This window comes from Canis lupus, chromosome 7, assembly GCF_003254725.2.
Source record: "Canis lupus dingo isolate Sandy chromosome 7, ASM325472v2, whole genome shotgun sequence".
Lineage (NCBI taxonomy): Eukaryota > Metazoa > Chordata > Mammalia > Carnivora > Canidae > Canis > Canis lupus.
The window spans coordinates 70118304-70145309 of record NC_064249.1 but is presented as its reverse complement, the minus strand read 5'-3'; the positions used below and the strand labels follow the sequence as shown (position 1 = coordinate 70145309).

Genomic DNA, 27006 nt, shown 5'->3' with positions numbered 1-27006 from the left:
AAAAAAAACATAACAATTTGATATTTGTTAATAGTATGAAATGATCACCATACATGATACAAAATTTTTTTTCTTGTGATGAGAATTTTCAAGATCTATTCTCTTAGTAATTTTGAAATATGCAGTGCCATATTATTAACTATAGTTACCATGCTGTATATTACATCCCCAAGACTTATTTATAACTGGAAGTTTGTACATTTGATCTGAAACAATTGCATCCACCCCCAATCTTCCGCCTCTGGCAACTGCCAATCTGTTCTCTAAGAGCTTGTTTTGTTGTTTTGTTGTGTTTGTTTTTTAGATTCCACATATAAGTGAGATCATACAATATTTGCCTTTCTCTGTTTTATTTCACTAAGCATAATGCCCTCAAAATCCATCCATGCTATCACAGATTCATGATTTTTGTGGCTGAATAAATATTCCATTGTATATGTACCTCATCTTTGTTAGCCATTCATCCATCAAGGGACATTTAGGTTGTTTCCATATCTTGGCAGTTGTAGATAATATTGCAACGAAGATGGGAGTATTGGCCATTGGATTTTTGCTGACATTTTTCTGTTTATATCATGTCTGTCTATAGCTTGTCCTCTATGATCTTCCCCTAGAAAGACTTGTTTGAGCAATAGAACCCAAATTCTCACATGTTCAAAGCTATCTTTTTACTTGAGACTTTATATTTGAAGGAGAGCTTGACTTGATAGAAAATCCTTGACTCCTACTCTTTGGGCTTGGCATGTCACAGATGGTGTTCTGGTGTATGCTGAGGGTAAGTGTTTCTGTGGGTTATCTCCTGTCAGCCTCATTTTCTCCCCCTTAACCTGATTTTATCTTTTTGTCAAGGGGTTCTTTCCAATTGTTTTTCTAAGCTATGTCTTTATGTTTACCATTCTGTATGACTTTTCACTGATAAAATGAATACCTTTTCATTAAATAGATTTGGGTCTCTTTTTACTTCAGAAAACCCTTATTGGATTATTTTAAGATACTTATTCCATGCTATTGCTTTAATTTTCCTCTTCAGAATTATAGCTATGCGTATGTTGGATATATTTCCTTGTTTATCTAATCCTTCTCTATCTTTTTCTCTCTGGATGATTTCTTTGCTCTTTTTCATTTCTATTTTTTTAAAGATTTATTTATTCATCCATGAGAGACACAGAGAGAGGCAGAGACACACAGGCAGAGGGAGAAGCAGGCTCCCTGTGGGGAGCCCAATGTGAGACTCGATCCTGGGACTCCAGGATCACACCCTGGGCCAAAGGCAGACGCTCAACTGCTGAGCCACCCAGGCATCCGATCTTTTTCATTTTTATCTTTTATGTCCCTTCTCTTCCTTTCCTTCAATTCTTCAGTTCCCATTTCATACCCTCCAGCTGTCTACCTGCAACCTTTTGTTGTATTCTCACTTCTTTCCTGAGTTCTTATAATTCTTCGTTGTGATCTTCTTTTATAGCTGTAACTGCTTCATTAATTATTGTTTTGAATGTGGGTTATGCTTTTAATCTTCTTTATGGCCATTTCCCAGTGCATTTTTACCATTTACAAGATATCTGTGGCTACCTTTTTTTAAATATTCTTTATAGTACCTGTATGTGTATTCCTTTTATGTTCCTCCTATTTGAATGAGTTGTATTTTCCTAGAGAATCAGTAGATTCCTTTAGAGGGAATGGTGGGCAGTAGTTTCCCAAGAATCAAGGGCTTCGTTTGCTGTTCCAACAGTTACAGATTGTTTCTTTACAATATGAGGCATCTATGTAGTCACACATCCTCTGACTCTCAGACCAAACCTAGTTCTTTTCTCCCTCAATTACTTCATGGATGACCTGACAGGCTGCCTGTCACTTGGGGACACAAATGATACAATGATTTTTAGAAAGAATTGTTCTGGCCCTTAATGAGGTTTACCCACTTACTCTCTACCACCTACATAAGTCCCAGACTTTTCCACAGCTCTTTCCTTTCAGATTGAGGTCCTCACTTTGAGGAAGTGTATATTTGACAGAGCTTTCTGAGCTCCGCTACGTCTAGGTCCCCTTTGTTCCTCTTATTTATCTTCCACATTATTATAATTTCCCTCCTTGGTTTTCTGCTGGACTTTGGAGTTTGTGGATTTTCTGCCGGTTTTGCTGAAAATGTGATTTGTGGGCTTGTCTTCATTTTGTTGTATTGTTGTTGCCAGGAGGAAAAAATTTAGTTTCTATGAAAACCAGTCCTGTTAACATTTAGAAATATTTTCCTTCTGTTTTCTTTCTGCAAAGATGACTTTGCATAAGAAAGCTCAGAGCATGTGTTTACTTATCAACTAAGCTGATTTTCTAAAATAAAAATAAAAACAGAGGCACCTGGGTAGTTCAATCCATTAAAGCATCTGCCTTCTGCTCAGGTCATGATCCTGGAGTCCTGGGATCGAGCCCTGCATGGAGCTGTCTGCTCAGTGAGGAGTCTGCTACTCCCTCTCCCTCTGCCCACACCCCTCCCCAGCTCATGTTCTCTCTCTTGCTTGCTCTCCCTCTCTCTCAAATAAATAATAAAATCTTTTAAAAAAATAAAAATTAAAAAAATACAAAGCACAGTCAGTTTAGCATGCTACTTCTTCATAATCCCAGGTTGCTTTGCTTTGTGCTGAGACAACTTCTATTTAACAGCCTATTCTAGAACGATATTGCACTGTAAATTCAAGCCCATCAAGCTGTTATCTTTTGGATGATTCAAAAGCCTTCTCCATCTTTGTCTTTTGCTACTGCATTTCCTTTAACAATCTTTAAGATTAGCCACCTTGATTCCGCAGTCCTACCAAAAGTTCCTTGAGTACATAAAAATATCATTTGCAGCGGCACAAAAACTTAAGCTTAATTTTTTTTAGGTGTGTCCTTTTTTTAAAAAAAGGAAAATGTTTTTATGGAGAAAATTAATTTATTAATTTCATAAATCTTATCATGTTTTAAATTAACATCCCGCATGCTGATTTTTGAAGGAAACTGTATTGTTTGACTAATAGTGGCTCTACATGCAGTAGTGACATCACAGCCATGTTGATCAGAGAAAGAGAGAATGGTCAAATTTTACAAACAAGAATAGCCCTAACTCCCAACACAGAACACATGCTTTAAATCATTTTGCTAGTAGCAATTATACTGTCAGTACCCTCTCACCGCAGCCTGCCAATTTAAAACTCTTTCCTTTATTCATCCAAAAAAAAATGTTTATTAAATGGTCACTATTGCCAGGTCCTGTGCAGTTGCAAAGGATACAATGATGATCAGAAACAGACATGATTCCTACTCTCATGCTCCTTATTATCTGTCAATGGAGAGATAAATATTACCAAAATCAATTACACAAATAAATTTAAATTTACTACCATGGCAAAGGCTCCTGTTGAACTGGTGAGAGCTCTCCTTTGTCTGAAGTCAATGCTGTCCTTTTCTTTACTGAGAGGAATTGGCTGAATTCAGGTTCCTACGGAACTAGGGCTTCTGCGGATTCTAGGGGATGGGCAACTGGTATTTCTTAACACTGCATAAGCATATTTCACCTAATATCGGACTCCTTTAAAAAAAAAGATTTTATTTATTTATTCATGACAGACACACAGAGAAGGAGAGACAGAGGCAGAGACACAGGCAGAGGGAGAAGCAGGCTCCATGCAGGGAGCCCGACACGGGACTTGAACCCGAGACTCCAGGATCTGGCCCTGGGCTGAAGGCGGCGCTAAACCGCTGAGCCACCCAGGCTGCCCTAATATCAGACTCCTGAAACCCTAAGCCCAGAATGTTTATTCCCTGCCTTTCCTCCATGTAATGCATTCTTCATACTTGCCTTACTAAAAGAGTCATCAGTGAGGAGAGGAGGCAGTTCTCTCCATAGTTCATTTAACTAAGACACTCAAGTAAGCCTCTTCAGAGATGCCAAGAGTGGCCCATGCGCCTTCTGAGCCTACTGCTCACAAATACAAATGTATCCCAAGTGACCACTGTGCTCAATACCTACGAAGAAGATTATGATACTCTATGATTATACTCTAAGATTATGACTTAAGAAGTTCAGGGAAGGGGATCCCTGGGTGGCGCAGCAGTTTAGCGCCTGCCTTTGGGCCAGGGCGCGATCCTGGAGACCCGGGATCGAGTCCCACGTCGGGCTCCCAGTGCATGGAGCCTGCTTCTCCCTCTGCCTATGTCTCTGCCTCTCTCTCTCTCTCTCTGTGACTATCATAAATAAAAATTAAAAAAAATTTAAAAAAAAAGAAGTTCAGGGAAGCATGTCCTAGGAAATAATGGTTGAGATTAGGTCTGAAAGAAGAGCTAGAGTAAATTAGACAATGAACCAAGGGAATCATGCAAAGGCAGGAAGAAATAAAAGGGTCAGAGATAAATCTAGTGTGGCTAGGTCATGAAGATGGTGCAAGATGAGTCTGGGAAGATAGGGCTATATCATTCAGGGCCTTGGGGGTCATGTTTAAAATTTGAATCTTTATATCCTTGCTTTTGTGTGTAGTGGGTAGAAGTAGGGAAAGCTGATATCCACCTTGCCTTCTGAAAACATTCCTTTACATGGAGTGAAAGATAGGTAAAGCAGCAGCAGCAGAAGAAACAAAAGGTAAACATAGTATTCCGGTGACAGACAATGGTAGCTGGGACTAGGGTGGTCATGGTGATTTTTTTTTTTTTTTTTTGGTCATGGTGATATTGAGGCAGGTGGGTTGGTTTCCAGAGATCCCAGATCTAGAGGATTCGGTGATGTAGAGGGAGAAGTAAGTGTCCAGAATAGGGCCTCTGTTTCTGACTTGCATGAAAGATGGTATTTCCATTCACTGAAGTGGGGAGCTCTGGAAGAGCTGCAGTCAGGAGTGGGCTGGGAAGGAGGGAGAAGAAAATGAGCTTGATTTGGTAGATGCTGCTGTAGATGAAGTGCTTTGAAGTGAAGCTGTCAAGGACCTAAAGCTCCTATGGGAAATCTGGAATGAAAATATAAATTTATGACTTGCCCACATACAAGAGGTTTTCCTGGAATTCAAAGTTCTCTTCACCGTGCTTCTTCTTTTACACTTTCCATCTTGTAGATCGTTTTCTTTGATAGAGAAAATGGGAGAGTTTGAGAGCTTAATGTTTTGTCCTCTTCCTCCCTCCTCCCAACTGCTCCTCCTCCTCTTCCTCCTCCTTCATCATCATCTGTTATACCGTTATACCATCTGGAACAAGTCTTGGGATTATCCTTGTTCTTCTATTTGTTCCAATTCATATCTTTTTTAAAAGGCCTCTTTTTTAAACTTGGCTTTTTAAAAATTCCTTTTAATATTTTTGTCTTTCTTTCCTCTTTTTTTTTTTTTTGCAATTTACAAACTTCATTTTATTTGTGCTTTAGCCCTCTTGATGCAATTCTTATGCACTCATCACTTACACTCATCACTTACCTGATTTGTCTTTGATAGTGAACTCATCTCTCATGTCTGAAACAAGCTCCTTCAGTATGAACACTTCAAAACCATCCTTGTACAATCTTTTGGTTCCTTTATAGCCTTTCTTATTTTTATTCTCAACTAAGTCATTTGATATTATATCAACAGAATTAAGATTTGTGATCCTACTTTCTCTCTTGAATCATCTGCCCTTATCAAAAACAAGTCTGCCCTTTATTTCCCTTTTTTTCCTTTCCTCTTTCTTCTCTCTCTCTTCTTTTATTGCCATCCTCCTTCTCTTTTTCCTCCTGCTCTCACTCTGATTTTTTTTTCTTCTTTATTGAATTAGCTCTGACTAAACACCAGCACAAATGGTTCTTTTGGGCAAGTCTATGGCTCATGGGTTCCCAAGGGTTTCCCATGTTTGTTACCATCCTCACGTTCTCCCAGTTTCTCCTTATCTACCTTCTGCAGAATTTATTTTATATAAGTAATTCTTATCATTACAAATACTATGTGGCAGTGTTTCCAAGAAAAGTTAGTAATTTTATCAGTACATTTATTGAGATATAATTTACCAACCATAAGATTCCCTTATTTAAAATATACAATCTGATGTTTTCAGTATATTCACAGAACTGTGCAAATGTCACTACAATTTAAGATATGAACATTTTCATCATTCCAGTAAGAAACTTTTTATTCATTAGCATTTTCTTCCCAGTACTGCTACCCTGTGCCTAGGATGACCTCTAATCTACTTTCTATTCCGTAGCTTCTGCCTATCCTGGGCATTTTGTATAAATGGTATCAGATAATATGTGATCTTTTGTGACTGGTTTTTTTTTCAATCAGCATACTGTTTTCAAGATTCATCCATGTTATAGCATATATCGATATTTAATTTATTTTTAATGCCAAATAATATTCCATTACACGGCTATATCACATTTTTTTAACATTTATTTATTTGAAAGAGAGTGAGTGCTCAAGGTCAGAGGGGAGGAGCAGAGGAAGAGGGAGAGAGAGAATCTCAAGCAGACTCCTCACTGACACAGAACCCAATGCGGGGCTCAGTCCCATGACCCTGAGATCACAACCTGAGCCGAAACCAAGAGTCAGATGCTTAACCCACTGTGCCACCTAGGCACCCTGAATATATCTCATTTTTTTTAAATCCATTCATCAGCTGATGGAAATGAGGTTTGTTTCCAGTGCTTGGCTATTGTGAATAATGGTGCTGTCAACATTTGTGTATGAATTTTTGGGTAGACACATGTTTTTATTTCTCCTGCATATATGAGTAAGAGTGGAATTATCGAGTCATATGGTAGCTCTAACATTTTGAAGCAAGGCAATTACTTTATGATTTTTTCATTGGAAGCAGCCATGTTCTTATTAATTGAGGAGAGGAGAGTTTTAAGATCTGGTTTTGCAATGTGACAAACACCAGAAAGTTTTAAAGTCTTCAAGCTAAAATTTCTTTGCTCAGTCACACTGTTCTTGTCTATTGATCATCTTGGACTTGTCTCGTTGTTATGATTGCACATTTTACTTGGTCAAGCTGCATTTTAATAAATGCCACTTGCTCAAATTCCATGAAGTAAAACACCTGGGAGAGGACACAGCAACACTTCCTTCACCCATATGGAAAGGAGACTCACACTTGAACTAAATGAGGTTTTTCTGGAATGTTTTCTGTAGAAGTCATTATTTAAGAAAGAAAAAGTGTTTGTGCAAAAGTTTCTAAAACCAGCTTAATTCATTTTTTAAAAATTAATGAATTATTAAAGAATATGACTTATTTTTTAAGTGAATTTGATGTCCAGAGGACAGATACCTATTGCTATTTTACTATTGGAATGCTAAAATCTCTCTCTTCATTAGCTATTAGAATGTCATATCCAATTTATGTGTGTCTGCACACTTATCAAAATTGTAAAATGCATCTGTCCTGTCTCTGGTCAGACAACCAAGTATTCTTTTTCTAGAAAATCACAGAGATCACCTCCCCCACCCCTGTATATATTATCCACTGTATGTGCTGCAAAGTGAATCAATAGCCTAAGAATCTACCGAGATAATGATAGATAGCAATGTAATTTTACTGGGACAGTGAGCATGCAAGACTCTGACAACTGCTATGCAAAATTGCATGGGCTTTAAAAATCCACACTATTTCCTTAAGTGTTATTCTTCACTTATAAGGTTTGATTTCCTTATGTATCTTCATATGAATGAAAATGTAAAGTTGCAAGTCTGGAGTTGTGAGCCATGGCCAACCACTCCCCACCTCCCAAGTTCTGTGTTTACTGCCTTACTCACCCACTTTGCATCGGCAAATCATAGAGAGAAGCTAAATGCTCTCAGCTGCACTATACCAAATCAAAGCTGAGATGAATAATGAACTTAATTTTCCATAAAGACATTCTGTTTGGCATTTCAGCTAATAAGGTAAGCTAATGGCAATTCTGGGCTATGGAAAAGAAAATGAATAGTCTTTTTGTGTTTGATTTCTGTGCTAATCCATAATTTTTCTTTTAACATGCTGGAGTTAATTTCATGTTTCACGATGTATGTGAATTTGGGATGAACAGTTTTATAAAGAGTACCCCTAATGCACCCTTTAAAAAAAATAGGCTGCTTGTGGTACTAAAGGGGCTAAGGAAGAAATTCAGCTTTTTAGTAAGAGTAGCATCTCTGTAATACTGTTTTCATCATCTGTAATGCAAAATGAATTTACTTAAACAGCAGAATATTTAGATGCAGCAAAGACTGACAAAATTATTTAAGCACAGCTTATTGAATATATTTGGCATGATATATTATAAATTGACGTTGAATGTGCTCTAGAGAAAGCAGAATACATCATGTTGGTTTCTGAGTCATTTTGTTTCTAAGTACATGTTATTCTAGAGAAGGTAGTAATTTTCAATTGCTAAAATTATTCCACAGCTTCAGGTTAGGTGGGTTTTATTTTGTAGGATTATATTTTTAAAATAGCATACCGGTAACATGAATTTTCGTTCTTCTTACTTTCTTGATTTACCATGGCTTCGATGATTTCAGTTTGTGTGGAAATGTACTTGTTTGTCCACTAAAGTTCATGGGACTAAAAACTATCAGACCTCTCTGAGACTTTCATTGCTACCTTGGCTACTATGCATCAGAAATAAGAGCTAAAACAATTACTGGTTGGCTTAGCTTTTTGTGATACCATTTTTCAGTGTTTAACACAGGGATTTTTATTTTAGCCAGTTCATAGCACAAACTAGCAAAAATCTAGCAAGATGGGGAAAGAAATGATTATCTTTTTTTTATAAGAATAACAAAAATGAAAAATGCGATGAAGATTTGTTTCCTGGGCTCACTGCCATGTCACCTGAAAAATCAGAGACTCTATTCTCTCAAAGTAGGTGACCTCAAAAGAGATTTCAGAAGTTCTATGCAAAATAGCCAAAGTATGTGGGAAATTTTGGAGAAATGAAAAGGAAACGTTTCTTCTATTCCTACTGTCTAATCTTCCCATTCTGTTTTTACGCGTGGGAAATGAGCTGTGGGCACCGGATATTTTTGTTTCGTGGAAATCTTTAAACATCACCACAGACTTTTATAGAAAATGAAGAACTTTTATCCTTCCTCCCTTTATAATGTTCCCAATGTCTATTTTCCCTTGAGGTATAAACGGGATGCTAAGTTTGAGCACAACTATCCAGCTACTACTACTGATTTAGTTCTCCCTACAGATCACCCATGTTTCACCTACAAATTTTAGGCATTTCTTTTGAAAAGCCTCCAATTTAGTAAACCTATGAGAAGCAGGAATGTGGCATTTTAGTCTATCACGGCTCATTTTTAAGAACACAAAGACAGACATATGTTACTCTTCATACTTCAAAATTCTAAAATATGTTCAATTTCACGGCTATTCTGTGTTTGCAGAACTCTGTTGGAAGCTCAAATATGGTGGCTTGTTTGGGATTTGTAAGGTGTTCATTTTCTTTTCCTCTTTTTCCCCTTCCTCTCTCATTCCTCATCACTCTAGACCATTCTTGACTGCCCCATGCGCTGTTCTGCTTTCTTAATTCTGATATGCTCCTCCTTCCCCTTCTCCTCAGTATCACTGGTCCAGACCTACGCGTTGCACTGTGTCTATTTTAAAGCTGGAACAAACCAGAAAGCAAACTTTTGTAACCACCCGGTTGCTGTTTCCTATTCCCTGTCATTTGTAAACTAAGAAAACTTGTATACTAGCACACCTTTGTATCCACCATTGCTATCTAACCAACCTTATGATGAAAATGTGCAAGGCTGTTGACCTGTATCCTTTTCATGTTTCTTTTTTCTACAGTGGTCAACCCACTCATGCTTCAAGATGACATGTAAAGTTGTTAGTCCTTTCAGACATTCTTAGCAATGCCAACTGCAAGGCATGTGTTATTTACAGACTCACATGTTAACTCTGTGCTTGTTAATCTATTAGGGAGAAAATCTACTGAAAACAGCATCACCACCTTCCCTATGTCTGTGTGTGTGCGTGCACACACACACACACGCACTTAGCAAAGACCACAGAGCAGCCATCTACTGGGGACACTAGTAACCAAGCAGTAGCATTGTCACAGATGGCCCACCATCATAAGAAGTTCTTGGCACTGTTGCAGGAAGACTGAGCAGGAGGCGGCCAACAGATTTGTTCCCAAATACACGTGAAACCCATTCTTGGGGACATTCAGGATTAAGTGGAGGAGGAGCAAAGATGAGAGAGGACTAAAATATCACTAGACTTAGTTATTAATTGTCAATATCACCTCATTTATGCTCACAGCTTGGGGGACCTCAGGATATCTGTGTTATGAAAATAAAGGCATTACTCCAAACCTATCATCTCTAAAACTGGGCTCAGTATCCTCCCTACAAGCCTCCTTCCTCTGTGTTCCCTACCCGTCTAAATAGCACCACTAACTAACCATTATTTTCAACCCAGAAACCCAGGGTAAAACTTTGATTTCTTTTCCCTCTACCTCCCTCACCACATCTCCAAGGTAGACTCATAAAAGTTAGTTGAATGAATGGATAGATGAATGGATGAATGGATTAATCCCCAAGCCCTAGAAATTTTATTTCTATTCACTTCTCTCTGTTCTCTCTGCCACTTTATTAGTTGAGTCTCCAGAGTTTCCCACCGGGCAGCCTGGGTGGCTCAGCGGTTTAGCGCTGCCTTCAGCCCAGGGCCTGATCCTGGAGACCTGGGATCGAGTCCCATGTCAGGCTCCCTGCACGGAGCCTGCTTCTCTCTCTGCCTGTGTCTCTGCTTCTCTCTCTCCTCTCTGTGTATTCTCATGAATAAATAAATAAAATCTTAAAAAAAAAAAATAAAAAGAGTTTCCCACCTAGGTGATTACAAATACCTCCTAAGTGGTATCCTCCTCACCCTCAGGATAAAGGCCAAACTCCCAACCATGCCTCACAGGGTAGGACCCATCCGGGGAACATTTTTCTTCACAGCCTCACTGCCTCACACTCCCTCTATTGATGCTGTACTTTGGCCATACTGTTCTACTTTTAACTTTCTCATAGGTGCTGTGCTCTCTTCCCAGGGCCTTTGTACCAGCTGCTTCCTCTTTTGTCTCTTCTGTCCATCTAGCTCAAACTCCTTCCTTCTCTCCTTAGCCCCTTTCAACCTTCTCATCTGGTCTGAGACGGCACTTCCTCCAGATAGCGCTTCCTGGAGGGCTTCCAAATTTGAGCCCAATCCCCTCTCCCAATAATTCCCATAGCACCCATTATTTTCCCACTATGCTTCTACTATTTTATATAGGATGCCTATTCCACTAGCCTATCAGTTCTGTGAAGGTAGATATCCAGCCTCTTAGTCACAGCTGTGGCCACAAACAAGTGCAAAGCCAATTCCATCTGAATGCATGAATAGACACTTGGACTCCTTAACAAGCTTCATTACCTTTTGTTCTGATGAGGTTGCAGAAACCAAATGCAATGATTCTTTATGTTACTCATTCCTACAAAGTACTGTGCTAAAGCAGTTCACATAAATGCTTTAGTCTTCTTATCCTCGTTCCCATTTTACAAATGATCTTATCCTCGTTCCCATTTTACAAATGAGACCACTAAGGCCCCAGTTGCCATAAATGAGCCGGATGTTAAGGCATGAGCCCCTCCCTCTGATTCTAAGGGCCAGCTCTTTCTATTCTCCACATGGCCCACTGCCTGCCTCGAATAAGAAAGCATTTTCAACTTAAAAATGAATTATGAATTGTTCATTAGCTTTCTGACCTCCAATAGTCTGCTCTGAATGCATTTTTTTCCTTATTGTTACTCTGAAGGTAACTTTCTTCGTGCCATACTCTTTATTCTCAAGCTTTTTTCTACAGGCTCTGTGTCTGCAGCATTTTGTCTTTCTTGCTTTCTCCGTAGTAAGAATAACAGCCTCCTATTTTTTTTTATTTCCATTGTCCTTTGACTGGGGGGCTTTTGTGGGGGTGGGGTACACAAGCAAAGGGAAAGAGAATCTTAAGCAGGCTCCACACCCAGTGCAGAGCCCAAAGCAGGACTTGATCTCATCACCTTGAGATCACGTCCTGCACCCAAATCAAGAGTCAGATGCTTAACTGGCTAAGCCACTCACATGCCCCATTTTTGGCTATTTTAATGGTTTTATTATAGGCTATAAAAATATCAAGAAAGATAAATGTGATGCAATGATATATATCCTAATATGAAGAGCTTTGTTTCAATACATTGTTTTTCTTCACAATAGTCCACTGTCCTTTTCAACATGGATTTTTTTCCTGGTCCTGCTCTATGATTACTCTTTCCAACAGTGCTTTTGCCTGAGCTCAGTTATGCCTTAATGCTTGTCGGCCACAGTCTGATGTCAAACACTTAGGGGGCTTCCACTGGTCTTTCATGGGAGAAACAAATTACTTCTGGTTACCACCCAACTGCTTATTTTCTGTGGAAGAAATATCTAGAAGGATGGCTAGAGACAGGACATATTCAGTTTCTGGGGAACAATCCATTTTGTGCTGATCATGATAGTCTGTGGTCCTTGTGATCCAGACCAACACGATGCACACAGTCACAAAATGTGAGAGATGATTCAGCATTGTGTGCACAGCAAATGCTTTCAGATTGGGAAGACTTGGGTTTGAATCCTCTTTCTATCATGTCTCTATCTGTGTGTCCTGGAACAAGTCAATTAACCTTTCTGTGCCTCAGTCTCTTCATTTGTAAAACAAAGATAATAATGGTACCCTAGCTCATCAGAGTAAGTACTCACCATGATGACACTGTTGGTGGTTGAGACATATGGAAAATATCCCAAATATGGCTACATCTCAATCCCAGGAAGCTGTGAATGTTATCTTATGTGACAAATGGGACTTTGCAGATGTGATTAGCCAAGGGAATTGGGAAGGAGAAATTATCCTGGGTTATCTGGGTGGACCCTAAGTGTAATCGTAAGTGTCCTTATAAGAGGGAGTCAGAGAGAGACTTGACCACAGAAGAAGGCCATGAGACCATGGAAGCAGAAGAGAGATTTGAAGATGATATGCTGCTGGTTTTGAAGACAAAGGACAGGGCCTTGAGCTAAGTAATGCAAGGAATGAAGCTCTAGAAGGTGGAAGAGCAAGGACAGAGATTCTCCCCTAGAGCTTCCGGAGGGAGCTCAGCCCTGCCAAGTACCTGGTCTCAGTTTAGTGAACCAGTTTTGGAATTCTGGCTCCTGAACCATGAGAGAATAAGTGTGAGTTGTTTTAAGCCATTAAGTTTATGGTATTTTGAAACAGCAACCTTAGGAAACTAACACAATGGTGATATTTTGGGAACTGAAAGATGACTCCAAATGAGCTGATAACACAAGAAAAATGGCATTACAAAGGCTGATATGTAGGGCAGAGAGGACCTCTGAGTACTCCATGCAGTGCCATGTGTCAGAGAGAGGCCCAGAAGGAAAGGGGCGAAGGGTGAAGCCATGTGTGGGGATTCAGACATGAATAGAAGTGAGGTCTTGCACGGAAAAGAGTGGACGGTGGCTAGGGTGGGATGTGCTAGTGGAGAGTGGCTGAGCAGATGATGAAATGCCTTGTTGAGGCATGAGTGATCAGTTTTGAAGAAAGGCTGGTGTGGGCAATTTCCCTGAACAAACAGGCATGCTGAGGAAGGGAGGAAATGTGGATTTAGAAAAAAGAATCTGTGTCCCCAAAACAAAACAAAAGGAGCCATTTTCTATTGGTCTCTTGGTGCCATATTCCTGATAGAAGACAATCCGAGGAAAGGATTTCTGAAAAAGATTTATTGTGCTTTAAGGCAAGTCAAGACTATTAGCAGGAGACTGAGTGCCTTCTACTTAATCTATTTCTAGCAATACCCAGAGAGGTGTAGGCTGAAATGAAGTTAGTTCATTTGCAATCTCCACGTGTTGTACATAATTTGGTATTTCCTCCAGAACACACTGTGCCTTTTCACACAGCCATGCCTCCCATGTGCTATTTCTCTTCTCTCCTGTAATATCCTCTTCCACCTGGGCCCCACTGGCAAATTCTTGCCCATCATTCAAGTCTCAAGTGAAGTATGACCTCCTTGAACCAGCTTCTGTGTTAATTGCATTGTCCAGTAGGTATTTGTTAGCAATTTCCACACTTCATTGAAACCACATTTAAATGATTGTTGCTCCCTCCCCTCCACTAATTCTACCTTTCCCTCAGTAGACAGATCCCTGGGGGTGAATACCAGTCCACTGATACCATGTCTTCCTCTCCCACAGGACTTGGCATGTAGAAAGCATTCAATAAATGTGAATGGTTGCCAAGAAAGTAGATCTTAAATGTTATCCCCACAAAAAAGGGGAGGTGTTTTAATTGATGTGATGAGGTATTAGATAAAGCTATGGTGGTAATCATTTTGCAATATATATCAAACCAATATGTTGTACACCTTAAACTTACACAACGTTATATATTATATCTCAATAAAGGTGGAAATGGGAAAAAAGAAGATTTGAGGGAGTTCAAGAACAAAAAAAAAGAGGCACCTGGATGGCTCAGCTGTTGGGCATCTGCCTTTGGCTCAGGTCATGATCCTGGGTCCTAGGATCTAGTTCTGCATCGGGCTCCCCACATGGAGCCTGCTTCTCCCTCTCCCTATGTCTCTGCCTCTCTCTGTGTCTCTCATGAATAAATAAAGTCTTTAAAAAAAAAAGAACAAAAAAAAGTGAATGAATGGACGGATGGATTAATTGATTCACCAGTTGTGCCCTACAGGCAGAGTTATCATGAGATAAAGAAAATAATAAAGTTTGTGAATCCCAGGGTCAGTGTGTAAAGAAAATGAGGCCTTCCACCCAGTTCTCTTGAAAGTAAGAAAGTACACAAGTAAATAATAGCAGAACTGCTTCATCCATGATGTGGATATTAATTCCTTATCTGTTGTAGCTCAACTACACAACTCTATATGTGATCTGGAATTTAAAAAGAGATTTTCTTCACCTTCCAGATCAAATTTGCCATCTCCTTCCTGACATGTTTTTTTTTTTTTTTTTTAAATCAAGGCAGGCTATAAAAGGAAAACAAAATGCCATGTTAAATGCACACTAATTTATTTTCAAATACAGTAAAACCACAGGTTGTTTTTACCTATTGTCTTTCAATTTGAGGACAAATTGTCTAAAATTCACAATTGTTTCCTTAAGGAAGATAAATTTATCATGTGCGATGGATGCTACTATTACTTATGGTTGCTGCTATTATCTTTTTATTACATGTATAAATAACAAGAGCAGTAGTAAAACATGTCACATTCACATTTGGAATAAAATTACCCTATATGAATTGAATGCATCATTAATAAATTATCAAGGGTTTGAATGTGTACAGAATCTACCTACAACAAACAAGCAACTCAAAAGGGCCAATTAGTATGTCCAAATCTCAGGGACAAATTATAAACTACTATCTAATCATTGTACATCCATCTGAAATATTTAGTAAATTTAGAATTACGTAGTTAATAACCTGGCTCTAAGAATTCACTCATTCTAAACAAAGAAGGTTGCAGCTCATTACCAGCTAGGGTGACTATGGGGGAAAGTGAATCCTCCACTTCCCATGTACATCAGCATGAACAATGTGAACACATGAACAATGTGTGTGGAAGGCACAGTGCCAGGCATTTGAGGTAATACAAACATGCCTTCCAAGCATGCCCAGTTACTGTGCTTGACAACAGTTGAGCATGTCTAGTTACGCTTGTTTATAGACCACACAGTGGTATATTTGATAGCAAGTGAAAGACCCCAATCAGCATGACTGAAACTGATGAAGAGCTAAAAGAAAAGTTGCCTTGAAAAAAGAGCAACTAGTATTTTAGGATTTCCTTATTTCACGTAAACCAGTTAAATTTTTGCTAGCTTTCATTACACTAGAATCAAGTCCTGTGCTTGTGGAAGGAGAGTGATTTTGTTGGGCTAGAACACCAAGAAAATTCTGTTCTTTTATCATTCATTGAAGATTTCTTACCGCAGATGCGTGGCTATTATTTCTACCCTCTGCCTCTTTCCTCTCCCCAGTTTTAATTCCTGGCTCTATCCTAATCTACGTTATTTTTAAACTGCTAAGAAATCAGATGTCATCAACTAGTAATGTGCTGGTTAAAAAAAAGTCTCTTTTCCAAGCTATCATGGGATCTAGAAAGAGAAAAAAGGGGTTAGTACTTGCTGCATTCCTCACTGCATGTGACTTTGATAATCCGGGGTATTCTGTTTTCTTAAAATGAAATTATAAATTAATGTTTTTATAAGTTTGGTATTTTTGAAAGTTTCGTTTACAAAGAGGATATGTTTGTATAAAGTATAAGATTAATAATGTCCATTGCTTGCCAAAATTAACTTTTTCACACCAGGTCAAAAACCACATACAAATAGAACTGAAGAGTCCTAAAAGGGGCTATATTTAAATTTTACCATATGTCTAAGTGCTTCTTTTTTTTTTTTTAAGATTTTATTTATCCATTCATGAGAGAGGGAGAGAGAGAGAGAGAAAGAGAGAGAGAGGCAGAGACACAGGCAGAGGGAGAAGCAGGCTCCATGCAGGGAGCCCAATGTGGGACTCGATCCTGGGAATCCAGGATCACAAACCTGGGCTGAAGGCAGGCCCTAAACCGCTGACCCACCCAGGCATCCCTAAGTGCTTCATTTTTATAGAAAAGAAAGTTATTGGGGAGGGAGAGTTAATTCGTTATAGTGGAGGTTTAAACATAAAAGGTAGAAAACAACATATGCTTGAATTCCAAAATCCTGTTATATCACAACACCCCAAATCAGAAAGAAAATGGAAAACTTATCTTGAAAGCCTAGTCCACATGCATGGTGCCCCCTCACAAAACCTCTGTGCCATTTTTTTAACACACTTTTTCACATGTAGCAGCTGGATCTAATAAGAGGTTAAATCTTGCTTTTGTGGTAGAAATTGATTTATTTTCCCCCCCTCATTCTGAGTTCTCCTGTAGCCAGCCCCAGGGCTTTGAGAGCCTGCTTCCTTGTCCCTCATTAGTATTTCTCACTTTTACAGTATGCCACGGGGTACTCAGAACTATACCACGCTATTCAAAAGAAAACACAAAATCCCTGCTCTCAGGAGGAGTTGGGGGGTGGGGACCATTAAAAGCCTTCACAGAATCTAAGAAATGGAAGATACAATAGTGATGAAATAATGTGTCCAGGGCCACTTAGGCCACCTTTGAGAAGTAGATTCCAAGGAGAGATGGAAGAAAGTGTGGTTGAGGACTCTATCTCCTTAACCTGATCACCCTCTGTGATGACTTCAGGTCAGTGCGCTACCTCAGAGCAAGGAGCAGGTGCAAGCCCGAAATGGAGCAAGCCAGGGATTCAAGTCACGTAACAGGAGGGGCGAAAAAGTGCAACGCCTCCTTGGTGGGCAGATACCATTCACCTACTGTCTGTGTGGACAGCATTCAGAGTCAGGACAATGCTTGAGAAGGGAAGAAAGAGAATCTAATCCCATTACCTTTTATGAGTACTCAGAGAAAACATCTCTAAAAACTGAGGATAAAAATGTTGCCTAGTAATGATATGCACCCGGGCTCTCACACAGATCTGATTTCCTCTTTCCTGTTACTTGATAGATGCAATTTCCTCCTAACATGTATTTTTTTTAAATAAAGAAAATCAGTAGGATTCTACGATAGGTGTATTTTTCTAGGTGGAAAAGTGATGCATTTGTCTTCATTTCCTCCTGATGTCGTAATCCTTTGGCATCAGTGATGCTACCAGGATTGGAACACTGATTTTAATATTTCATACCTTAATTGACTATAATTCTCCCATATATCTATTCAGTTTGAAATTTTGGATGACAGTGTATTTTCAGCTCAACCTACTTTAATTCTTATTCTAGACTCTGTGGAATCATATGACAGCAGGTTTAAGGCTGATATTAACCACTTCCTATTTTTGGCAGGTTGGTATAAACATTATTAAATAGGTCTATAAAGTCAGTTAAAATATACTCAAAATCACCTTTATATGCACTTTCATAACCACGGTGCCTGCTGCAGAGCTGACACCAACAGATAGCTGCTGAAGGAGTGATCGGAGAAAGCACATGTCTAGAAGGGTGAACGACGACAGAGTCTCCATCTGCAATTATAAGAAACTACTTCCATCCACGTTTAGGCTTCTGTTAAATTAATTACAATCACCCAAAAGCGAAACTCAGATGAGATGCCCTTCTACAACCAGTGACGGTGATCAGTTCCAAAAGTGCTAGAGTTTATATGTTAGAAAGGAGAATAATTTATGTGAGGTCCTCCTAACATAAAACTTGTCTTTCTTATATAATGTACATGGTAAATGTGGCATTAGAGTTCTGCTTCTTTCTCCAAAGGGTATTTTTTTAAAAACACCCACAAATGTCATCCTATCTATTTTTAAGCAGAGTGCTGCTGGGTAACCAGCTGAGTCGTCTAAATCCAATGAGAAAATTCTACGTTTAAATATGCTGTTTTATCTCATTGAAAATAAGTGGTGCAGACTGACATGGACCATATGGATTTTTGCATACAGTTACACGTAAATTTTCTTAACTTTGAATATAAAATTCTAGCCCAAGCTGAAAAAAATAGGAAAGCAAAATAGATTCTTTAGTAATGGCTCTCTAACGATTCCATTTTCTGATTTTCCCGCCCAAGTTTCATCAATTTCCAGTAAAAACCTGTTCCTTGGGTTTTCTTTGCAAGTGACGAAGTAGTATCTGTAGATTGAAATAATGTAAAGACAACATAAACGTTTAAAAATAGACCTATATGAGTTGTGAATTTTGGGGTTTTTTTTCATAGATTTCATTTTTTAAACGGATTTGGGGGTTTTCCACAGAATTAATTTTCCATTAAAGTTTTATTTGTTAATTCTGAAAAAAAATACTAATGGTACAGAATGGTATAGAGTTAAAAGTAAAACCCCTCTGCTTCCCAGCTCCCCATTTCTACTTCCTAAACGTAACCACAACTATTATCCTTCTGATGACATCTTCCTTCTGATGTTTTACACATGTATTGAAACACAATATATACATGCATTTCTTTTCTTTCTTTTTAACAAACTCTTATCATACTGTAAGTTACTGTTCAGCATTTGGCCCTTTTGACTTTATCATATATTTGATCTTCTCTTCATGGCAGTACATATAAATCACCTCATTCTTTTTAATAACTGTAAAGTGCTTCATTATCTAGGAGTGTTCATTTCTTTAGCAAATGTTTAATGCCCATCTACCATGTGCCAGGCACAGTTCCAGACACTAAGAATATAGAATTAAATAAAAAAATCCCTGCTTCATGAAGACCACATTCTACTATATTTTAACATTTGAGGAACTGCCACATTAACAATATTGAGCAACATTATTCACCATCCCTTTTTTAGCTTTTACAAACAATGCCGTAAAAAATCACCCAGTAAATAAATCTTTATGCTAGTTTATCAGTTCAATAAATTGCAGATATTATTTGTATTCATTCAGTCTTTCAGTCAATTCTTTCTTCATATCATCAACTTCTCTAGGAATGGGTTGTGAAGTGTTCATTGTTAATTGAATTAATGCAATGACAGAGTTTTTACACTTACTCTACCTTTGTAAATCTACCTCTTCAAAGACTTTAATAAAGATATTAAAAATTATCTGAATTGTATCCTTCTGAAGCAACCAATGATAATGCTCATAGGGGAATTAGGTCAAATGAGCCAGTTTCCCTCTACTTTTATTGATCACACATGCTACAAACTTTTGATTTAAGCATTTCATGATAACCAGATGCCTCCCAGACACAATTTTTATGTCCCCATTGGTTTCTGTGTAGCATAAGAACAAAGGCAAGATATTTTGTAAATTGGGGCACCTGGGTGGCCCAGTGGTTGAGCGTGTGCCTTTGGCTCGGGGTCCTGGGATTGAGTCCTGCATCAGGCTCCCTGCAAGGAGCCTGCTTCTCCCTCTGCCTGTGTCTCTGCCTCTCTCTCGTCTCTCATGAATGAATGAATGAATGAATGAATGAATGAATGAATCTTTTCAAAAAAATGTTTTGTAAATTAAAACAAAACAAATAAATGTATTTCTCCATTCATAGAAATTTCAAGAAAATTATGCCTTCTACAAAATTGGGCAAAAAAAAAAAAAATCAATTGTTACTCATGTGATTCTCATTCAAAAACCCATCCCTAAGAAACCCCAGAGAGGAAAAATCACTTATGAGTTTCTATTGTTTTTATGCACCACATATTTATTACAACTGTAATGAGTTCAAAATTTACATCTAGGTGCATCTTGGATGAAACTAGAGAATGCATTTAAGTTGCCAGATTGAGGGGTGGGGGTGTGTGTGCCAGGGACAAAGTCATTTAACCCCCTCTGCCTCAGTGGTTGGAGGGGAGGATCCCCCTTTCCTGCCTCCTACTCCACAATATCCTACTCACCCCCAGAAAGTATTTACTACGTTTTAGACTTCCAGTGATATCAGGGACATTTGACTGGTTTGGGTAGAAATTGGGTAGAAATTGGGTAGAAATGCCTTTCCTCTGGCATTAATTCAGACATTTGACTGGTTTGGGTAGAAATTAGGAAGCCACTTAGTTTTGTGGGTTTTTTTTCCTAATTTAACAACTATGTCCTCGTAGGAAAAATGCTTCCTGTGGACATTCTGACACAAAACTGTTCTGCTTTGTGTCGTCTTCTGGTTGTTGTCCAAACCCGTTTCAGGGAAAACAAAAATAATTCCTTTTTGTCGAATGGGATATCATAAGTGGAGCTTAATTTAATGCTTTTCTATTAATTCAAAATTTGTTACTCTGCACAAACAACTGCCAGCTTGAGTGGGAGGTTAAGGACCCACTCGGCCAGCTGTAGTGAGGGCTGTATGAATTGCAGAAAGCCAGCATTGTTACCAGGAAAGCATGAGTATCTGAAAAACCTGAATCAGGTCAGTTTGACTTATTACCAGAAAGCTAAAGAAAGAAAAGAAGACCAAAAGCCTTTCTCAAAACAAATATATCTGTGTTGCTACTGTCTCAGGGTAACATACAACTTCTGTAATAGGTTAAACATCATCCTTGAATATGAAATCTGCCTGCGTGTTCGTGGATGTGAGAGAGACGAAATACTGAAGACTGAATTGCAGTCAGTGTTTGGCAATAGAAGGGATGATGGTGTGCATGCCATGCGCAGAGATTCTTTTGTATCCAAAGAGAATCATGTACTATCTTGAGTAAGACATCCTTACCTCATTACCATTCTCACTGTAAAAGCATGGCACAATCTAGGTTTATGATATAAAATGCAAGCCATGTGCCACATACCTATCCTTATAGATCAATGCCACATTCATTTCTCTGTTACTGTCTTTCATTTGCACAGATTCCTGAAGTGAAAAAAATAATGGCATAGACTTGACACAAAGTGGAAGCTCCCAGAGCCTGAGTCTTGTTATGGTTTTTTCCCTTCTACACATAGAGCCCACCCTCCGTTTATCCTCTGCAGATCCAGATAGGGAGATCAAAACAGTTTTACAAGTTGTGGAAGGCACTCATTTAGATTAATGTATTTTTTTTTTCATTTCGTTGAGTCCACTGGATGGATAAATAAGTACAATATAATGGAGCTGAAACGCTCCATATAGGTCCAAGAGAGAAGAGACCTGAATCCTAGCCCAATTTTGCCACATATTGGCCATATAAACTGTAAATGAGGTAAATGATATTTATCAAAACATAATGTGGACAGATCTTCACCCAAAGAAGAGGCATAGAATTTGACATACTTAGGTTTCTTTATTGGTAGACATCCTGTGACCATTATGCTGCTCATATGGATGGCAACTCTCTAAGAGAACAATGCCATATAGAGCATGTCCCAAACCTCTTCTGTCTTAGAACCCTCTTCCATGAAGCATTTTGATGGAAGAGTGATCCATGAAATGTGTTTTAGAATGCACTGGGTGAGCTAAAAATTTTTAGGATTCTGCTTGACTGGTCCTGCCGCAATCTGGTGATGGGGCCGTGTGGGTTTAGTAGGGGTTCTATTCCACCCCACTGTGGAATGTGGTTGTGTTTCCCCAGAGATCTTCATAGAAACATCCAACTTCAGCTCCCTGGAGGCCACCACAACCTTTCCTCTGGATGCTGGCTATATATGTCCACCCCCTGACAAACCTACCACAGATACTATACCAACCCCCATCAGCTTCTTCACCGACCAGGCCCCTCCTGACCTGCAGTCCTTCCTACTAGCCCACATTGGATGCTATATTTCTTCCCTGCCATTGGTGGAGAAAAATCCAGGACTAAAGATTCTCATGCTTACTTCTCAACTATTTAATAAGTCAGGTATATCTTAGGTGATATAATAAAAGATTTCATGAGCACTTTTATCTTATTTTCTTATATCTTATTTGATACATTGCTTGGAACTGAGTATATAGACATGAAAAAAGCAGAGTTTCTGCCAGACAAATAATATCATCCCTCCTCTCAAGTTGCTTACAGATTGGTGGGTGAGCCAGATTTATAAACAAATATTCTTAAAATATTGCGATAGTGTCACATTAATAGTATGTGCAGGTTGTTACAGTAATTCTCTATTTAGGTTAGCTCTATATTCATTTTATTAAGGCAGGTCATTGTGGAATTCCTGGCCTTTTAGAATGTAGAAGGGCTGAAATAAAGGATCTGAAGCTCCTATTTATTTCACATGATGTGATGGTTCAGGTGACTAGATTTTCCTGTTCATTGGTCAGCAAGAAACAAACATTTCATAAATGGCTTCCCTGCTTTTAAAAACCTGTCAATTAAATTCAGAATAACTTATTTTGTCTTATTAAAGAGAATGCACCTGTCAGGCACTCCGCTAGGCACTGTGTGCAAAGCTGGCACAGCAAGGTTTCTCTGCTTGGATGGCCTTTGCAGATGTTCTGAACAGCTGATTAGGGAGTTGGTGTTTACATATAGGTTTTTGGCCCAAACTAACTCCTTAGAAGAGTGAACAGAGCATATGCAGCTCACAACTGAGGAGAATGTATATGACAGTAAACACTGAGGTGGCCCTGTCTGCCTCTGGAGTCCCGCGCCCACTACCTCAGAAGCTGCCACTAGAGTCTCCATCTGTGATGGGTAGTTCTGTGTGGCCACCTGGCTAGACTAGAGTCCTCAGTTATTTAATCAAACACTAATCTAGGTATCGCTCTGAAGGAAGCTTATAGATATGGCTACTATCTACAATCAGTTGACTCTAAGGAAAGATTACCCCCTGATAATGTGGGTAGGCCTCATCCAATCAGTTGAAAGGCCTAAGAACAAAACTGTGGCTTCCTAGAGCAGAAGAAATTCTGCCTCAAGACTCAGCTCCTGCTAAGTTTGCAGACCACTAACCATCCCTACGGATTTCACACTTACTGCTCCCCATAACCACATGAGAGAGTTCCTTTTTTTTTCCACTTCTGTTGATTTTTTAAAATTTATTTTCTATTTAAATTCAATTTGCCAACATATAGTATAACACCCAGTGCTCATCTCATTGGGCGAGTTCCTTAAAACAAATCTGTTCTGGGCAGCCCGGGTGGCTCAGGAGTTTAGCACCACCTTCAGCCCAGGGTGTGATCCTGAAGACCCGGGATCATGTCCCACGTCAGGCTCCCTGCATGGAGCCTGCTTCTCCCTCTGCCTGTGTCTCTGCCTCTGTGTGTGTGTGTGTGTGTGTGTGTGTGTGTGTGTGTGTGTGTCTCATGAATAAATAAATCAAATCTTAAAAAAAAAATCTGTTTTGTCTGTTCTGCTCTGAGGGCATCAGCCCAATCAATTGTCCCTTACACACCAGCCTCTAGAAATTTCCCAAGTGCACTGATCTTCCCCATCCCAAGCCCCCTCCTACTCCAGGCTGAAGTAACCTTGAAACTATTGCATATTCCATCATGGTTCAGATCTGCTATGAATTAAATAGAAGGTAGGGGTTGGCCCCATGTGGGAATTTAATCATCATGGACGATATAATTTCTACATGAAAATACCTTTTGAATTCCAAAATCAAGCAATTATCTAATAGAAATTATATATGCATTTTTTACATCATTTATGTCCTTATAGTTAGGTCCTGATATATATGTTACTGTCCTCACTTTGTTTGAGAACACTGAGGTTAAAAGATGTGAAAGTCATCGGACCAAAATCACACATCTGGGAAGTGAAAGAGTCAAATCTGAATCCAAGTTTACCTGATTCCAAATTCTATACTGTATTCATTGTGCTATGCTCCTTCCCTATAAGTGAAAAGCTACCTGGGTAAGAATTGCCTGGTAGGAAAATATTCCATTTTTTTTCTGTGACACTTTTGTAGGAGCTCTGTATGCAGGATTTAAACATTAAAAGACACGTTTCATATGGATGTCAGAGGCCATATCAATTAAAATAAAAAAAAAAACAGGATTGTTCTAAGGTGAATAAAAGCCTTTTTAAAAATTGTTGTAATTAGCTTTTAAAAATGTTTTGAACCTCACTGCTCCTGGCCCTTAGAGGCTGATATATCAAAAACATGCAAAGGCATTTCCACCATCAGGCTGCCTTGACCTGGCTTTGTAGAAGTTGTCCTAACCCAACTAATGGACTCCCTCCATCTGTTTAGGCATCCCTGGCCAGTGCTTTCTCTGACTCTTGGCTACACAGGGGCCCATTCAGAAAGGACAATATTGTTGTCCTCATTCTGAAGTTAGAGAACTTTTATGAAATATTCTTCTATAAAATTTCAATCAGTGAAAGTTAAGGTAGGTAAGAGCCAGAGAGCTCAATTCTAGAACTATTACTTTAGGGTCTCAAAGCTATTCATTCAACAAGCACATATTTAAACATTTACTACTGTACAGGAGGTACTTTGGGAGAAACAAAGATGAATCACATTGTCCCAGGATTAATAATGAATGCGGCGGTGCTCTGTGCTAGATGTTTTCAAAACAGTGCTTTTCAAGCCAACGATAGCAACCAATTAGTGGCTAGTGAAATCAATTCAGTTGGTCATAGAAAACATTATTTTTAATTAAATTGAATACAATAGAAGAGAACAGAAAAGAAGATAGAGTACATGGCACACAGGTTAAGTCAGTCTTTCTTTCTTTCTTTCTTTCTTTTTTTCTTTCTTTCTTTCTTTCAGTTGTATATGTGCATATACAGTTTCCAAAGGAAGATGTATTCCGTACTGTGAAATGTAGTCAAAAACTATTTAAAAGCTACTGCTCTAGAGAGAGAGCAAAAGAAGAAAACAAAAGCTTCGCTCTCAAGAAGCTTGCATTTTGCTGGGAAGATAAAGCTAATTAATGAACAGCAGAACTCTTTGTAGAAAGCAGCTAATGACTAAGGAATACAATGAATGTTGCTGATTTAGTGTACCCGTGATATTAAGACCAGGAAAAAATCACTGTGACAGTTCATTACTCCTTCCTCCTTAAAAAATTCCTCACTTGGCTACCAGGACAACACACCTTGCTGATCTTTCTCAGAATCCCTTGTTTGTTCCTCCTTAGCTCCCTATCCCCTGTGGTTGGGTCAGTACCAAATGGGCACAGCTCTTGGTCACTTTTCTCTATCGACATTCATTTCTTAGGTCACCTCCGTTATTATCTGAGCTTTAAATACCATGTGAGCGCCCACATTTGTTTCTGCAGCCCAGACAGCCTGAACACCCAGCCTTTCATATCCAGGGCCTTAGTCAACCTCTCTACTTAGATGTCTCATGGGCATCTCAAACTTAATATGTCCCAAACTGAACTCCTAATCTTTACACCCCAGCCCACACCTCCCTTAGGTTTTCTCATCTCAACTAATGGGAATTCAATCCCATCAACTGACCAAGCCAAAAATCATGAATTCATTCTTAACTTTTCTCTACTCTCAATTCCCATGTCCAAGTCATCATTGAGAAGCCTACTGGCTCTATCTTCTCCCTACCTCCTCCACTACCACCATTCTCACTGCCTTCAATTCCAGTCTGGATTAGTGTATGAGCCTCCAAATTTTCCCCTCTAGAAACCTCAACTCAGTAAGCCAAGTGATTCTTTTAAACCAGGACCCGTCACATCTCTCATCAGAAGCTCCAAGCTATTCGTATCTCTCCGAGGAAAAGCGACAACCCTTCTAGTGGCCTATGAGGCCCAGTGATCTGGACCCCCTCCCCACCCATCACCATTCTGTGCTCATCTCCTGTCTCCTCTCACCCCACTGCCCTACTGGGCCTCCAAAGGCAGCATGGCAGGCAGGTCTCACCAGCCAGACTTTCTTACTCTTCTTTCTGCTCCAAACACTTGCCCTACAGATCTTTCAGCTGATTCCCTCCCCATTTGATCTTTACTCAAGATCGGCTTCTCAGTGAGGTCTCCAAGGACCATGCTCTGCAGTACTGCAAATCCCACCACACTCCCTCTCCCTCCTCTGTGCACACTTTGTTCCCATCTCTTGCTTTCTTTTTCTCTGTAGTACAGCCCATCTAATATGCATTTTACTTACTTTATTCATGCCTATCTTCCTCCTTCCCCATTATACATACTGTATCCCCAGTACCTAAAATAGCACCTGTTTCACAATAATAGGCTCAATAAATATACATTGAGTAAATGAATAAATCCCATTAAAGGATTTTGAAAGAGTCACAAAAGAAATGGTACTTAATTAACTCCACCTTAACCACTAAGAAAAGGAAGAAAATACCATAATAAAGTTTGGTCTAAGAAACCTCACCTCAGATTCTACAAAGAATACTCCAACCGAGGCATTTCCTTTCAACAGAGCCTGAGCTAGCTTGGAAATAATGGTTCAGATATATGTTGAGTGTCATGCTCATCCATGCACATGCTTGTGTAACAATTCCTATTAGTTCTGTATCATGCTGCCTAGAGGAATTGGATTGAAATATAGCCTTCGAGTACAAATCCTCAAAAGGCCATTTTCCCATATGATAATTTTTAAAGGGGAATTTTGTATTACACATGTGCATAAAGACACCCAAAATATTATTCCACTCTTTCTAGATGTCAAGAACTA

General features: G+C 39.1%; 1 protein-coding gene across 28 annotated transcripts in view; it reads left to right on the top strand.

The window, feature by feature from the left end:
* DLGAP1 (DLG associated protein 1) overlaps window positions 1-27006 on the top strand; it is an 871196-nt gene that overhangs the window by 570782 nt on the left and 273408 nt on the right. Inside the window, exon 1 of one of the 28 annotated variants that reach the window (XM_035718648.2) lies at window positions 7709-7859. The exons of 26 other annotated variants lie outside the window; for them this stretch is intronic. In XM_035718648.2, coding sequence (XP_035574541.1) covers window positions 7809-7859 — 51 coding nt within the window. In that variant the 5' untranslated portion in view covers window positions 7709-7808. Of the gene's footprint in view, window positions 1-7708; window positions 7860-27006 lie in introns of those variants that run through there. One more of the 28 variants, XM_035718643.2, reaches the window with a different exon arrangement.